Source organism: Spodoptera frugiperda, chromosome 30, assembly GCF_023101765.2.
Source record: "Spodoptera frugiperda isolate SF20-4 chromosome 30, AGI-APGP_CSIRO_Sfru_2.0, whole genome shotgun sequence".
Lineage (NCBI taxonomy): Eukaryota > Metazoa > Arthropoda > Insecta > Lepidoptera > Noctuidae > Spodoptera > Spodoptera frugiperda.
This window is the reverse complement of record NC_064241.1, coordinates 12,189,125-12,204,390: the sequence shown is the minus strand read 5'-3', so window position 1 is coordinate 12,204,390 and position 15,266 is coordinate 12,189,125. Positions and strand designations below refer to the sequence as shown.

The window sequence follows — 15,266 nt, the reverse complement described above, 5'->3', positions numbered from 1 at the left end:
TAACCATTTAAAATTAATACGCTTCACCGCTACCTACGGCAGTCATTAGATCCCCATGATTAATTTTTCATCCCCCATAGTGTAAGATTATTCGAGTAAACTGAGTTATCTCCCAAAATACTGAGTGACCCCCTAAATTGCAACGCGGAAAGGGAGGGAAATCTAATCTCCGTGCAATAAGTAATCCCCTTCGGAAGCTTCAATCCTCCGAAAGAAAAGAACGATTTTGTCTTCCATATTTTTTTCATCATGAATGAATGATTATAGTCTTTCCGCGTAAGGGAGTGTTTGAAACGTTGAAACGGTAATGTGCTTCAAATAAACGCGAGTAATTCATTTTTGCTTCGCGGACTGGCTTTTATTGCGTTTCCTTGTCAATTTTGTTTATTAAAATCAATCATTTGATCTCGGTTCTCAGTTGAGTTGTATTATACTTAATATACATTTATTTTATGTCTATAGAATCAATAATGTACTTCTTGTGATCATTATGTAAGCCAAAATTAAGTATCTTTTTTATTGTTTACCATGCAAATTGGACTGGTGGGAAATAGGAAAAAGCATATTAATCCACAAGGGAATAAATAAAATGCGCAATGAACACATATTAAACTCAGTATTGGCAACTAAATACGCTATTACCTCACAGAAAACCACAAAACGATCTCATTTGGTCACGTTAATCGGTAAGCTCTGCCTCCAATCGATCCCCAATCCTCATGTACCCACTTTGCTAGTATTTATCTAAAGCCACGCATACACCACCGGATTGGATCAATACGCCACGTGCCCGTACATTCACGTGTGTGCTGCAACCGTGCGGCTTCTACAGTCTACCTTTACCTTTACACTGCTTTATTTTTGAACCTTATGATTTTGCTGATAAAGTTGAAAATTCTATTTAAGTTTTAGGATAGCTTGATATGCTGCAGTCTAGTTTAACTGCAGTGTTGATTAAAAATTCAATATGATATCTTTCAGTTGAGCTTGATGTCGCGTCGTTCCTAGTTTTTTTCTTTTTTCTTTTTCAGTCGACTGAACAAGTTACACGTGCGACCTACATTGGAAGTTTTCTACCATCTAACTTAGTATTGGTAGCACACAACCCTCTTTACGTTACTTGTTATTAAGTTATTGGTATTGATTTTCGTTTCTGTTATTAATTCCTACTCTTATCGTAATAATTAGATTCATGGTGAATGTTTTATTACAAAATGGAGAGAGTATGAGGGATACTTTTTATGGTATACTTATTTAATACGGTGTGAATTACACACTCACAGGTCTACGAAATTACATCATATCAATTTATTTATTGTTCGTTTGTTGTTTCGGGAACAACAATTTATGGATCACACAAAGAGTTTTTCTACGCGGGAATCGAACCTACTATACGCTGCGCGGCGCCAGTTGCCCAGCCACCGCTCCAATCGTGCAGTTAAAGTTTGTTGATGTTGAAAACGTCCTAGAATGATATGAAAATTAATAAAATTGCTTCAGCAGTATCAAAAAATCAATCGACCAGGTGTTATCTATCCTTGAGCCTCTCAAAACAACCCAAATAAGCGACAATCAAATCTGGATTACAATATTGACCTCTAATCAATTCCAGCTAGATGATGCAATAATACCGTTCAGTAGACTTGATTGCAGACTTTCAGATACTAGAGATAATCCTCTTACAGACTTGTGAAGCTCTGATGCTGACGTCATCGGCTAGCCAATCAGACAAGAGCTATATTCAGCCAGTAGCTTAAGTGTGAAACAATTGAAAGCTACTTGTCAGTATTAGGTCATGTATATGATTGATTGATTGATGATGACGCGTTAAAAATTGAATCTGGGTTTTGATTGCAAAGTTTATAAGCACAATAACTTTTAAGTGTGGGAGAGCCATGCTTCGGTGCGAATGGGCCGGCTCGACCGGAGTGATACCACGGCCTCATAGAAAACCGACGTGAAACAACGCTTGCGTTGTGTGATTGAGGTTACCAGGCCCAAATACCCCGCTTCCCAATCTTCCCTATCCCTGATTCCCCAACAACCCTTAAATTCCTAATCCGCGAAAGGCAAAAGGCCAAAAACGCACTTGTAACGCCTCTGGTGTTTTGGGTGTCCATGGGCGGCGGCGATTTACCGCATTATACCATAAAAAGTACTTCATACTTAAAATCTACATTAACGTTGAAATTAAGCTCCTATGAATGACTAATAACTTATTTAGTGCTTCGTCGTGGTAATTGGAAATAGCGGAGGTCTATTGAATTTGGTAGTTACCTGTCGAAGTCACCTGAAGTGCAGGGTGCTAATTGAATTGATTGGACAAACACGAGCTAGTTAGCTAGGTTCATTCAACTTTGTCAAGAGTACTTTGTATAACGCACACATACTCAGTGGCATTACCTTTTGTGTTATCAAAATATTTAGTAAATGCCACTCTTATGTGCCTTTCTTGCAGTTGTGGCTATAAAAACTTAGATACGACGGTTTTTTAGTTTTATCTATGGTTTCTCTTTTGTTTTTTAAAAGGATTATCGTGTTCTTAGTAAATCTTGCAAGGAAAAAAATATAAGCATTTTAAATCCATTTCAAGCCTTAAACCGGCAACAGCTCCCAAAGAAAGTTCTAACAGATTTTAGACCTTCATCTGAGATTTTTCTTATACGTAGTTTCTAAATTGATTGGAAATGAAGAAACTTTAAAGCAAAATCTTACCACTCATGCAGATCTATCTAGAAGTTTATACCTGCTATGCAGCAGCTCTAGAACATTTATAATCTGCTAGCCGAGCAATACCGATATTTTCAGATAGGTACCGTTCGCATTGACCCCAATTCGATAGCAATATTTATATCGGTACAAATACCGGTACACTTCCACTATTTTACAGTGCGAGTGAAAAAAACAGAGATTATGAATCGTTGTGGCGAATTGTCCAGATCACGCGGCACGAGTGCAAATCCTAATTCAAGTTCTTTTTTGAAAATGTAATAGTCAGTAAGTTATAGGGTAGGGTAGGGTCTATGAACTCATAGCCGAGTAGATTTCTCTGAGTTAGGATTTGATCACAATCAATATGGCATGACTATTTCATGCTTCTACTCTAAGGTACTTAATTGGAAATCAACAAAAAATATTACCCAGGAATCCGCAGCTTGGATTGAGCTGCGGGTTGCTTAGCCGGTAATCGGGGCTCCGGCTCGAAAAGCAGGAGTAGGAACGGGGTGGTTTTAGTTAGTAAGAGTCTGACACTCCCTCCCGCCTCACCTAAGTAGGGAGAAGAAAATGGATGATTTTCCTCCCTTACAAAAAACTCAGAGAATCCAACTTTATGCTCCTTAAGCACAACTTACTTTTCTTTAATCACCCGATTAGCGGGTTTGGTTTACTTTGCCAAGCACTAAGCATCATAGTAGAAATTTGCAAATCTTTGTCAAATACGTAAGTTCCTTATAGAACTGATATTCATCAATCGCTTTCTGCTGCGGACATAGTAAGGAGTATTGCTTCCGTTCCTCTTGCCTTATGAAAGACAATTACGCACAGCTGAGAATGTTAAAAGGGCTTATGTGTGGTCTGCAAATGTATAGAATTTGAAATTAGTATGCAGGAAGTCTGTAAGTGGCGCCAGTTATCTGAATACTAGAAATGGCATGCAACATACAAAATGATGGAAAAGAAAATTAGTCGGGACTAAAATTGTGAATAAATTTTGGAAGAAAACTAAGTGATTTAAGAAATATCTTCTTGAACCCAAAAAGGGCACTTGTCTTCATAACTGAGGTGTGGTGAACAAGTGAACGTAAACCACCAATTTTTACCGACTTCACAAAAAGGGGAGGTACTATGTTCGGCTGTTTGTACGTTTTTTTTTTTTTTTTTGTATGTTTGTTCATCGAATACTCGGTCAATTGTCGACGGATTTTCAAAATTCTTTTTTGTTCGAAAGTAGATAGTTCTGAGGTGGTCCCATTGTCACCAAGTTAGGATCTGATGATGGGATCTTAAAGAAATCGAGGAACTCCTCAAATATTATAGGGAACTATATAGTGATTTTGGTATATTCATCTAGAATTGAAGCATTTACAGTCAAAAAGTAACCTTTGAAGAGGTGGAACTGATGAAGAAGACCAGAAATGACCAATGGAACTTCATACTCACAAGAAATCACAATAAAGTTATACTCCGTCAATTGTCGATGGATTTTCAAAATTCTTTTTTTGTTCGAAAGTAGATTGTCCTGAGGTGGTCCCATTGTCACAATAAAGTTAATTAAGTGACTGTGAGAATACAAATAAATAAAGTAGTTATTGAGATAGAGAATTTTAACCGACTTTTTTACTTTGCGGTACACACTTTTTAGTTGCGATACTGAGTATCGCAACTTAGTTGCGATACTGGTCCAACTGTGTAAAACCCGCAAAAGTGCCAAGAAAGAAAAAGTTCGCGAGCGGACACAGTGAGTTTTGTGTGTCGAGAGTTAAACCGAGATACAAGTGACAATGGTAGTGGTGTTAGTGACGTCAGCAAGAAAAGTTCGCACGAAGCGCTTCGCTTCAAGTTCCTTGGCTAACTGCTAGGGAGTGGAACTCCTTGCCTAGTCTGTGTTTCCTGATGATAACCTGGGTAGTCTTCAAGGCCCGAGTGAAAGGTTGCTTAGCAGACGTACTCCACCGTAGGCCGCATCATCACTTACCATCATAGTAGCGGTATTCTCGACCCATTGAATGTAAAAAAAAAAAAAAAAACAACAGAATTTAGACCGATTTGTCTGCTCGTGAACACCCACCCGCATTTACTCCAGTTAATCCGTGATCATGGCGCTTGCAACAGTGCCGAAATATCGGAAACTCACCAAATTCAATAAACATGGTAAATATCCCGTCATAAGTTCTAATTATAGTTTTTTAGTGAAGTCGGTTTATTTTTTTGTAAAAAGTATTTTTCGCCTATACGATTGTTATTCATCATTATTGGATTACTTTGGATTGCTGCATACAGCAAGCAGCCTAAATGTAATAGACAATATGTACCCACACAACCCACCACCATTACTATAATCACAGAAATATTAAAAACAACAATAATATAAAAACACTTAAATTAGTAAATAACAATGCCAAAACCTCTTCTAAATCTACTGTATCTCGTCCCGGTCATACCATAACCAATGCAGAAAGTAATATTTTGTAGCAACTCACAAAACTGCGACCACGCTTCCGTTCCTAATATTTTGTTGCGTCGCATTTGTATGCGGTGCCTGACGCTTCCTTCGAGGGACGCGTCGCGAATTTATTCACTTCGTGACGTTTCGTGTCTTGGCTAAATGTCCTACCTATGTTAGAAACGATAGTTTATAAAGGTCAGCGACTACAATGAACCTTTGCTCATAGTGTATTCTTTAGTCATATCAAATTTACGGCCTGTCGCCATGTCTAGACTGTCTACTCTACACTTTGTCTATCGTCTTACAGATAGTCTATTTAATATGCCTTTACCTTTTAAATTGAGGCTAGTTTGAAATCAAGTTTACTGTGTAGATAGAAACAAAGTAATTAGAATTGCACTTTCTTTAATTCTAAAGCAGATAACCTCCATCTATATTAAGGAAAATCTCGTAAAACTCTCAAGTCATTGAGCCATATTGTTCTAAGCTAAAAGAAAACCGAGACCTTTTAACTTAAATAACTCAAGGCCATGAACTTCAATACACAATGAGCCAACGCCGACATCGCTTACAATTGTCTACGACCACAAGTCCGTTTCTAATTAAGATAAGCGGCTAACGTCCAAGGAGCCAGGTCTTAGTTTTCTTTCAAAGAAATAAACAACAGAGTAATACACTACCCACCCGATAAACCTATCCTGTTAATTGTGATAAAATTAACACTCGTATACCAACACTTTTAGTTTCCCTCACCATTTATTATATATGTAATGCTTAGTTAAGTAATTTCTTGAACATTAAAAGATAATTCACAGATAGAAATATTTGCTTACGGATTTTGGTATAGTCATGCTTCTCATCTCAATTTCAATAACAGAGCAAAACCTATCTTATAGCTAGTAATTAATTATACCAAGTCCTACGCAATTACTTAGCTAAATTCAATACTCAAGATCATACATCTCTAAAGGTCAGCCCATTCCCAATGGTTGATTGTTCAAACGGCTGTGTCCTTCTAAACTGTGCGGATAAATCTAAGTCTGCCTTGGACTTATTGATTGGGTGTACAGGGAGCAATGTCACGTGGATGCTGCATCTGACGGCCGTACGCGTAACATACGATTTGGGTGGAAAATTCGATGTTATGAGCAAATAAGCACGTTTTCTAGTTTTCTAATCTGATGAATTTGTAACAGATACAGTTGTGTGAGCAATTATAATGCCTGTAGAAAACATTAAGAGATTACTAAAGCCCACAAACGTTTCTCTCTGCAAAACTAATAAAAGGTAGTGCCGCTAAATGGACAATGGAACTTGTTCTTCAATATGCGAACAACATATGACCCAGAGGAGTGATACAACATATCCGGATGGCTACATTGACGTGATAACAAAGTGAGTTTAATGAAAGCGCCCGGTAACAGCCCTCTAAGCGAAACAACGCCCACCCCGACTTCATACCCCCATTCAAGTTCACTGCGACCGCGCCTCATCCCTAGTTTTTCCCCAGAATTTATTGCTACACTAATTTCCACTTTTTGCATTCGCCAAAAGCGCGATTATTGTACGACTACTGAAACTTCTTGCGTCGTTTCAAAAGTGAACGCTCCGTATTTGTTGAGTAAAAACGGTATGTTCGAATTACAGCCTTATGCCGCTCAATTGAAGATTGGTAATGGTTTGACAGGCGCGCGCACTTACGCAGCCTCCCCTAGGGTTGGCACGGTCGATCCTTGCAGTCGCGTCGCCGGCGTGGTCCGGACATGTCCCGGCGCAGAACATTTTTATTTTCATAATCAAACAACAGTAACAAAACAATCCACTCTTTCCTTCCTAGTGCAAGGAAAAATGTTGGATTCCGAAATAGTATTTAGTATAAAATTATTTCGCGTTTTTAACTCGCGCAGTTAATTTCGTTGAGAAGCAATTTTTTTTTGTATATTTTTCGCGGTGGTGATGAAAACTTGATTACGTTGTGGTTTTAAACTGTCGTGGAAGTGATAACGAAGGATGTGACGTGTTGAGTGCTGAAGGAAGATTTAATAAATGAGAGTGACGTCGGTGGTGTTCGCGAATTTTCTGCAATATATTCGAGCTTAGTTTAACAGGCTTAGTAATTAGGGAAACAGTATTATTTTTTGATTGAGGAGCCTTTTACAACGAGGTATTGTTTGGTGATTTTCATGTATTGGATATCGTCCTGTGTCTGCTTGTAGTTAGGAACGCATTATGTGACAATGCTTTTGTCTTTGTGGGACAAATACGCTTCGGTACTGCAAATGACAACAATAGTTGCAGGATGATAATAATTTGATGCACCAAATTGATTACATACAATTCAATTGTCCTAGATTCGAACACAGTAAATTCACTTGAAATCCTGTTATGAAACGCTTGCAGTGGAACGTTTTCTAAATAGAAACACAAAATAAAGTCAAATTGCACCGTGAACAGACCAATGTTTAACCGTTCAACCAAAATAAATGGTATCAGTAATAGATTTAGCTATGAAAGTTTGCGTTATAAATCGCTGACGTAATCGCTGTCTAATGGCATTGTCAAGATATGACGTCATCAGCGTTATTTTGATAAACAGATGATGAACAGTGAATGGTACTAGTACAGCACACAGCACGGTCAGTACCTACTTTTTGATCGATCAAATATTTGTTTTAGACATGCACTAAGGCTACATAAAAAGTCTTGTTTACTTAACAACGGTAAAAACTCGAAACACGCGGTTTGGTGTGAATTAATGTTGCTTAACAAAAATCTTTAGTAAATCGTCAAAGTCACAAATATATTTGTAAAACTTAGTCATGTAGTTGAATCACTAGTATGACTTATGCAAAAGAAATGAGCAAAATACAAAGTATTATGACGTTAATTTACTTCAACGTAAACATATTCGAACATATGAATGGCGTTACTATCTAACCAGATTATCTGATAAGTCTACTAGTACCAGCAGTAGGTAGTAGAGTTATGTAACTTCTTGCACGATGCAACCGGCACCGAACACTTGAGTCGGTTTCACCAAGTTAAATTAGCAATATGTATGTTCCTGTTCAATTCCTGCCACTATAGGTGCATGTATTACCACGCCCTAGTCACGTACTGATAAAATTAATACGTAGCCTCCACAAAATCTGTCATAATATGCAGAATTTATTAGCTACAAGGATACCGTAGGTGTCAATACTAATTAAAATGTGTAGGATGATGGTAGGTCTTAGCCATACCTTCACTTATGTCTGAATCACAGAGATAACAGACATTCCTAAAAGCATGAGCAGTTTTTCACAGTAAAAGCAAACACATTCGACAGTTAACCATATTTAACTTGCACAGTGGCTTTACTAAAAACAAATGGAACTGTCGCGTTGAACGTCGAAACAGTATTATTTATTTTTACTGTGTGTTTTTTGCAGCGGTTGGAAACCAAATAATTGGATTGCCAAATAGAAATCACCATTTTCATTTTATTGTCTCTGTGCCCATAAACGCTTCAGCAAATGAAACATTGTACACCAGTCTGATCCTACCCTTTCCCTAGCCAATAAATAATGTCGGATATAAAAACAAGCTTGTTGAACGTCGCGACTTCAGGTTTGTCAATACGTAACTGTTTACCGACGCAATGCGCAAGTCTGCCGGCGACCCTGGCTCCAAGCCAGAATATCAGCTGATTTGGACTCTGTTGGCTCGATGGAATTTTAATTTCCATTGTGGTTTTCGATAGGAGTTATAACAGTGGTAAGGTATGGAGATATCGACTTGAATATAAATAATGTTGGAGGAGTATTATTTCAGATTATATCACCTGATTCATTCTCATCGATAGCCAATGGAATGTTAATGCTCAGCTGTGCCTAGAATGACTAATAATATTGTATCTACTTATTTGTACAAATGATTGAGGCTATCGGATATTTTCCCCATACTATCTTTCATAACAGACAACGTTTACTTATGTTTCATGGTTTATGTTTAACAAGATGATGATTTATTTTGTAATTTTGTTCTTTAATAAGCACTTATTAATATAAAAGACTATCCTGATATTATATCAACATCAAAATATAAACGATGAATACATCCTGAAATGCCTTTATACAGTTAAAATACTAACTTGTATTTCCTCCATAAATCGTTTTCCCCTATGTTTAAAACTGTGATCGTCAGTCCGTAGTTTTTACTGCAGTCGCGGTAATACTTCACGTTTAATAGCCATTAGTTCAACGCCCCTCGCTGGGTGCGCCGTGCCTTGTCGTAATTAAAAGTGCCTAATGTCATTATGATCGTCCCTTAGTGCGACAAGTTTCTTTTTGTTGCTACAAGAAAAAATATACCGTTTACTTTTAACATTTTTATAAAAGCTCTTAACGCTTTTAAAAGATTTGGACTTACTTCTTTTACTATTTTTCGCAAAGAAATATCGAATTTGGCAAAGGAATTAGAGTCGGCTGCGAAAGAGTGTCCGCTTAAATAAGCAAAAAGACTAAACGACTACGCTATAAAGGATTTCGTGCCAAAAATTGTTAGATTAGATTTTCGCACAAATTGCTGGAACTCAAAGATAAACCAGATATGAGAAACGGGGTGTTTAATTTCAGATTATCTGCTGAACAAACTTTGATCAAAACGGTAGTTAGCTTAATTTCCGAATCAGATAAAGCGAAGTCATTGCAACTGGAAGTCACCGTAGAAATCAATTACAGAAGAATAAAACATTGATATGCTTCAGTTGTTATTTTAGTTTCACATTTCAACGAAGCCTTTATTAATGCTGATGGAATATCCGCGAATGAGATTTTTATCATTAGATTAATCACTAATGGAAGAACTCGACAGTATATTACATTAATACTTTCCAACATTTATCTTGCAAATGTATCTATCTACCTTATTTTGGAACTGACACCAAGACAAGCACTTAAATAGAAGACAGATTTGAAAATACTTTCTTAACTCAAAGACAGGTATCACATAATACCTACGTATCACATGATGAATGTTTACCAATAGTCGTAAGATTCAGACCGTGGCGATGTCGCGCAACCTCGATACGCGATCCACTTCGCACTTGTACAATCGTCTTGCTTATGGTAATGAGATCCAATTTAGATAGGAAGTTATAAATTGGACTACTTAAGAAAAAACCTAATGAAAATTTGCTTATTTCCGTTCAAGTAAGACAATTTTGAGTAATTCTGCTGTAACACCACCTACCATAATGTTTCTACTGCTGAGTAAGGTTAATAACGGCAATATTAGCAAAGCAGATAAAGTTTATTATTTAGCAGAATTTAACTCATCTTTAGATAATTACAAGAAAGATGATATGGAAGAAACAGGATAGCAAACAATTAAGATAATTGACGATGATAATAATCTTTCAACCAATGCATCTCAGTTTTCGCAATGAACAATTGCTGAACCGATGACACACATTGTGACTAACATTAATTCACAAATTCATGGACATAAATTATAATTAACTTGTGACTTGGCTCCTTCATTGGTTTTGTTTGATCATACGATTCATTTTCATAAAACATTGTCTTCAATACTTGAATGGAATTTTCTTTACTTTCCTTTGGACGGTGGTACTAAAAATACTGCTTTATCTGAAGCAATACAAATGTAAAATGAAAATTGTTTTCCTCGTTTCAATTTTATACTGTGGGTGTTTTCCCTTTGATATTATTTAGCATTACTGAAAAGGTCACCATTACAAAAACGTGTAGTAACTGTTTTGAATGGTTGGGGTCAAGTTTATTGATCAAAGCTAACATTACTTACATTCACGTAAAGCTTCTAGATTTCTATTGTATTGGAACTAAATCTTTGGCTAAAAGAACGAAAGAAGTTAAGACCATCATCTCTGAAACTTGCTCAACTTCTTGGAAAAATGAAAAGAAATCAAGTTCTGTTACTTTTTCTATATCATTTCGAGAAAATTCTACGTCATCTTACGTTTTATTTCCATCTAACTATACACTATTAACTAACTCAGCGATCATGTCATCGCAGAGAAATTCTCTATTACAATGTAAATCGCTCATGTTTAATAGAATCACTTGTCTAATAGCGGTCGCCAGGTGAATAGCAATAGCACTTGCTTTTAATTTGTGCCTCGCTTTCTCAAGTTACCTCAAGTTACGTGACAGATTATGTTAACACTGATATTCAGCTTAATTACTTCCATTTACGTTTTAAATGGAATTAGTACACAATTTTGTAAGAAAAAAGTCTTTCCAAAAAAATATGATCACCAAATTTGAAATTTAGTACTAAGCAAGATGGAAGCGGTAGATCACATTCCTCTCGTCCGTAATATTAACATCATACAAGGTGTCAAGTAGTATTCCTAGTTCCAAGTTACCCTCTCAAATCTGACTTCTGTTTCTATTTCGATTTAACACTGTACAGATGCACTGGTAAACGAACCCGTGCGTTAAGTAAACATAATTATATCGTCTGAAACAATATCCCACCATATCGGCTTGCGCATGCGGTTGCATGCACGCACGCTGCGTACGCGCCGCTACGAGCTCAGTCTGCGGTCCACGCGGCTATTGGGCGCACAACCGTCGCCATTATTTTCTACATTCGAATTTCGATGCGCGTTCGCGAATACGAAATTTTTTAAAGTGTAGTTTTTATTTAAGTTTCTTTTTACATTCAAAAGTGAACATGAAGTGACTAAAGTGAATAAAACAATCAATGTTTTTTTTTTTTTCGTTTAAATTTTTGCAAACAAAGCCCACAGGATTTAATTGAATAATAAACGGGCACGGAACGCAACGTTATCGGCGGAATGCGTAGAAATCGTTCCGCATGAACGATCCAATAGAAGACCTATCATGGAGGTAACCATCAGATAGTGAACCAGTGTACCTTCGACGATTTCAGGCATCGCTGGCTATTGTTTCATGGCTGGTGCGTCGGCCGTTAGTACTCTGTAGTTTTTACCTCGCACCCGTGTTTACTAACAATTATCGCAATGGTCCACCGGTCCATCTTACCATATTAATGTCTAATCACCGTAATGTTGCTCATTGGAACACTCATCATAAGTAGCGGACACTTATTTTCCACGAAAGGGTCCATCCGGATATTCACGACATTTTTCTTAACAAGAAAAAGCACTTTATAGAATGAAGACATCTCGGGCACGGGTTTAACTACCGGATGTTTACAACGGGGGTGTATCTTGTACCACCTTCATACTGCAATCACCTTACACCTTAACCTACTAACCATACGGTTTATAATTCACTGGCAAGTGTGTCTCATGGCACATCAATCTTCACGTTTCTAAATCCGTATTTCAGGAGCTGGATATTCCGTAGTTAGGATCTAAATTTATGTTTCGTTGAGAAGTGTTAATGAGTCTCCCTATTGTGGGTGGTAGCGATGAAGCTGATGTTTCGAATACAAACAATAATTAATTTATCGATTTACAATATATTTGGGTCATTGTACGGCATTATTTGGGCTAGAAGTTATGTTATGACAGAATTCGAAACCTGTTTGTTGATACTAATGTTGTTGGAATTTAACCGTCCTTCGCCTATTAACCGTTGCCAATAAAATCTTTAACGGTTTTGTTATTATAAATAGAATTTTAACAATCCTTTATTTTATTTTTATCGTACTTAATCCATAATTTGTCAAACATCTTTATTTTTACATTTAATTGTACACAATTATTAAGTGACCCATTTATTCATGTAATTATTATCCTTCCATGTCTTATCAACAATCTGAACCGTGTATATCATTATGTTGTAATAACATTATACAATGTCTTCAAAATTAACAGTGTTGAAAAGAATAACCTTCAAACATCATCTACCCACGACTTAACCAAAGTTGGAACACATTATGAGCACATTAAAGTTTGAATCACTGTCATGTATGCTAAACTAAATAATTAATAACACAAAGAATGTTTACATGAAGCTGTAACTACCAATGCAGACAATACACTCAGAGCTACAACTACAGATGATGCCACAACAGTAGGTATCGTAGATTTTAAAATTCAAGACGAACTTTGGGCCACGCCTTAACAGGCCTAAGTCAATTAAAGTGATCACGATAACATGGATAAAGAATTTTTAGCGGTAAATAACGGTGTCGAACCTAAGGAGACCGTTAAATCCGTTCATTTTAAACATGTTAATCTTAGATGTTAAATAATGAATACATCAGTCATACTAAAATTAGACTGCGTTGTTGTTCCCATTGGTGTGAACCAATTGTTATAATTACCGAGTTGTAATGAACAAGATCTGTAGGAACGAATTACATTAAGTAAGAATCCAAAATTAGATCATATTGTTTTTTTACAATGACTAGCCGTAGTTCAGCACACTTAACTGCCGCAAAGACATTTAATATTTACTTAAACTATTCCTTAATGAAGATTTCGTTTCTAAATAATTGCTAAGGATTGGGTTAATTAACCATTAAATTACTCCGAATACGGCACGGCAGTAAGGCCAGGCCATCGGCCAGAAATTTATAATAAATACTTTACATCTTTTCGAAACTTTGAATCAAGTATCTTCAATAGAAAAGGATGAGGATTATATTAATCCAACCATCTATTTTTAATAAAAAATCAGGTCAGAAATAGAATTAAAGGAATTAAAAATGAGAAGGAAACGATGACTTTATTACTAAAGAAACTCCAGTAGATAGTAAAGTTTGTAAATATTTTGAATACTGCTGTGGACAAGGTGAATGAAAATATTTTGCCTCACTACGCGATGTTTCATATAAACATCTTTGTAGTTTGAAACTTCAGCTATCAATGGAAACTATAAGTGATACTGATACATTTCTAGACTAGGCTTTACTGACTAAAGTTGAAGATAAGTTCACAAACACGGCTTTTCAAATTCATAATGCTGCGATGATTGGTGTCTGGGCAACTGGATGCCGTGCAACGTGTCGCGGGTTTGATGGAACGCACGGAACAACTCTTTGTATGGTCCACAAATAAAACTGTTGTTTCGGGTCTGGGTGTCAAGTGTATGTGAACATGTATGTTTTTAAACGCACCCACGACACAGAAGAAAATCCTAGTTTGGGGCAATGATTTTTTTAAATTTAATTTACAGCAATTCCGAAAATTCGCGATATACACAAGATTCCAATAAGTAATTAGCCATACTTATTGTAAACATCCACTTAAGTAAGGAAGTAAGTAATCAAGAATGATGCTACTGAAGATCTGATTACAATTGAATCCCATACTTCAGTTAACATAACCAATGACTGTGATGTTTATTGTTTTCCTTAATTACCATGAGCATCGTACATTCTTACATGTATTAGAGCATAGAGCCTACTTGCATCACGATCGCTCAGTTTCTCAACGTGTATGATTCTCGGTATCGCCTTATTACGCATGCGCAATATTAATTTGTAATCCATCGTCATTTGGAGCGGTAACTGTGAGAGTTGTCACAAAAAGTCACATGACTGCTGTTTAAACTGAAATTACTTGATTATACAATATATACTAAATCACGATTTTTATCTCCGAAGGGGTAGGCGGAGGTGCACATTACGGCACGTAGCGCCGCTATACAATGTACACCCACTTTTCACTAGGGGTGTTCCCATGGAATCGGAATTCCAGATACTAAGAAATTTTCGAAAACCCAAAAATGCCCAGCAATACTTACAATACAACAATATTTTGCCCAACCCGGAATCGAACCCGAGGCCCCTTGCCTTAATTATTTGATTAGGCTTGATTTAATCTAGTGAATTAAGTGGTTGCAAACTAATGTTTAAGATTAAACCTTAGATTCAATTCCTTGGTCGGTACAATTTGGAAATTTGTTTGCGGAGTTATCAATAACTGGTAGTTGCTGGAATTATAATTATTTACTGTTTTCCAATGTATCACCAACGTATTCTTAAAAATGCTATTGTTCCAATATTGGTTTTAGCTGTGGTTGTATCATAATTATAAACTTTATCCTTAGCTACTGACATTTGTTGCATTTGCATTGTATTTTGTATTAATTCGATATTATTGTTTTCTGTCTCTTTCTAATATACCTATTAAAAT

General features: G+C 36.5%; 1 protein-coding gene across 5 annotated transcripts in view; it reads left to right on the top strand.

Annotated features, from left to right (window-relative positions):
- LOC118270072 (adenomatous polyposis coli protein-like) overlaps positions 1-15,266 on the top strand; it is a 56,812-nt gene that overhangs the window by 8,415 nt on the left and 33,131 nt on the right. For 2 of the 5 annotated variants that reach the window (XM_050706913.1, XM_050706911.1), the window contains exon 1: positions 11,731-12,042. The exons of 1 other annotated variant lie outside the window; for it this stretch is intronic. In XM_050706913.1, coding sequence (XP_050562870.1) covers positions 12,037-12,042 — 6 coding nt within the window. In that variant the 5' untranslated portion in view covers positions 11,731-12,036. Of the gene's footprint in view, positions 1-6,918; positions 7,332-11,730; positions 12,043-12,090; positions 12,124-15,266 lie in introns of those variants that run through there. 2 more of the 5 variants (XM_050706910.1, XM_050706912.1) reach the window with 2 other exon arrangements.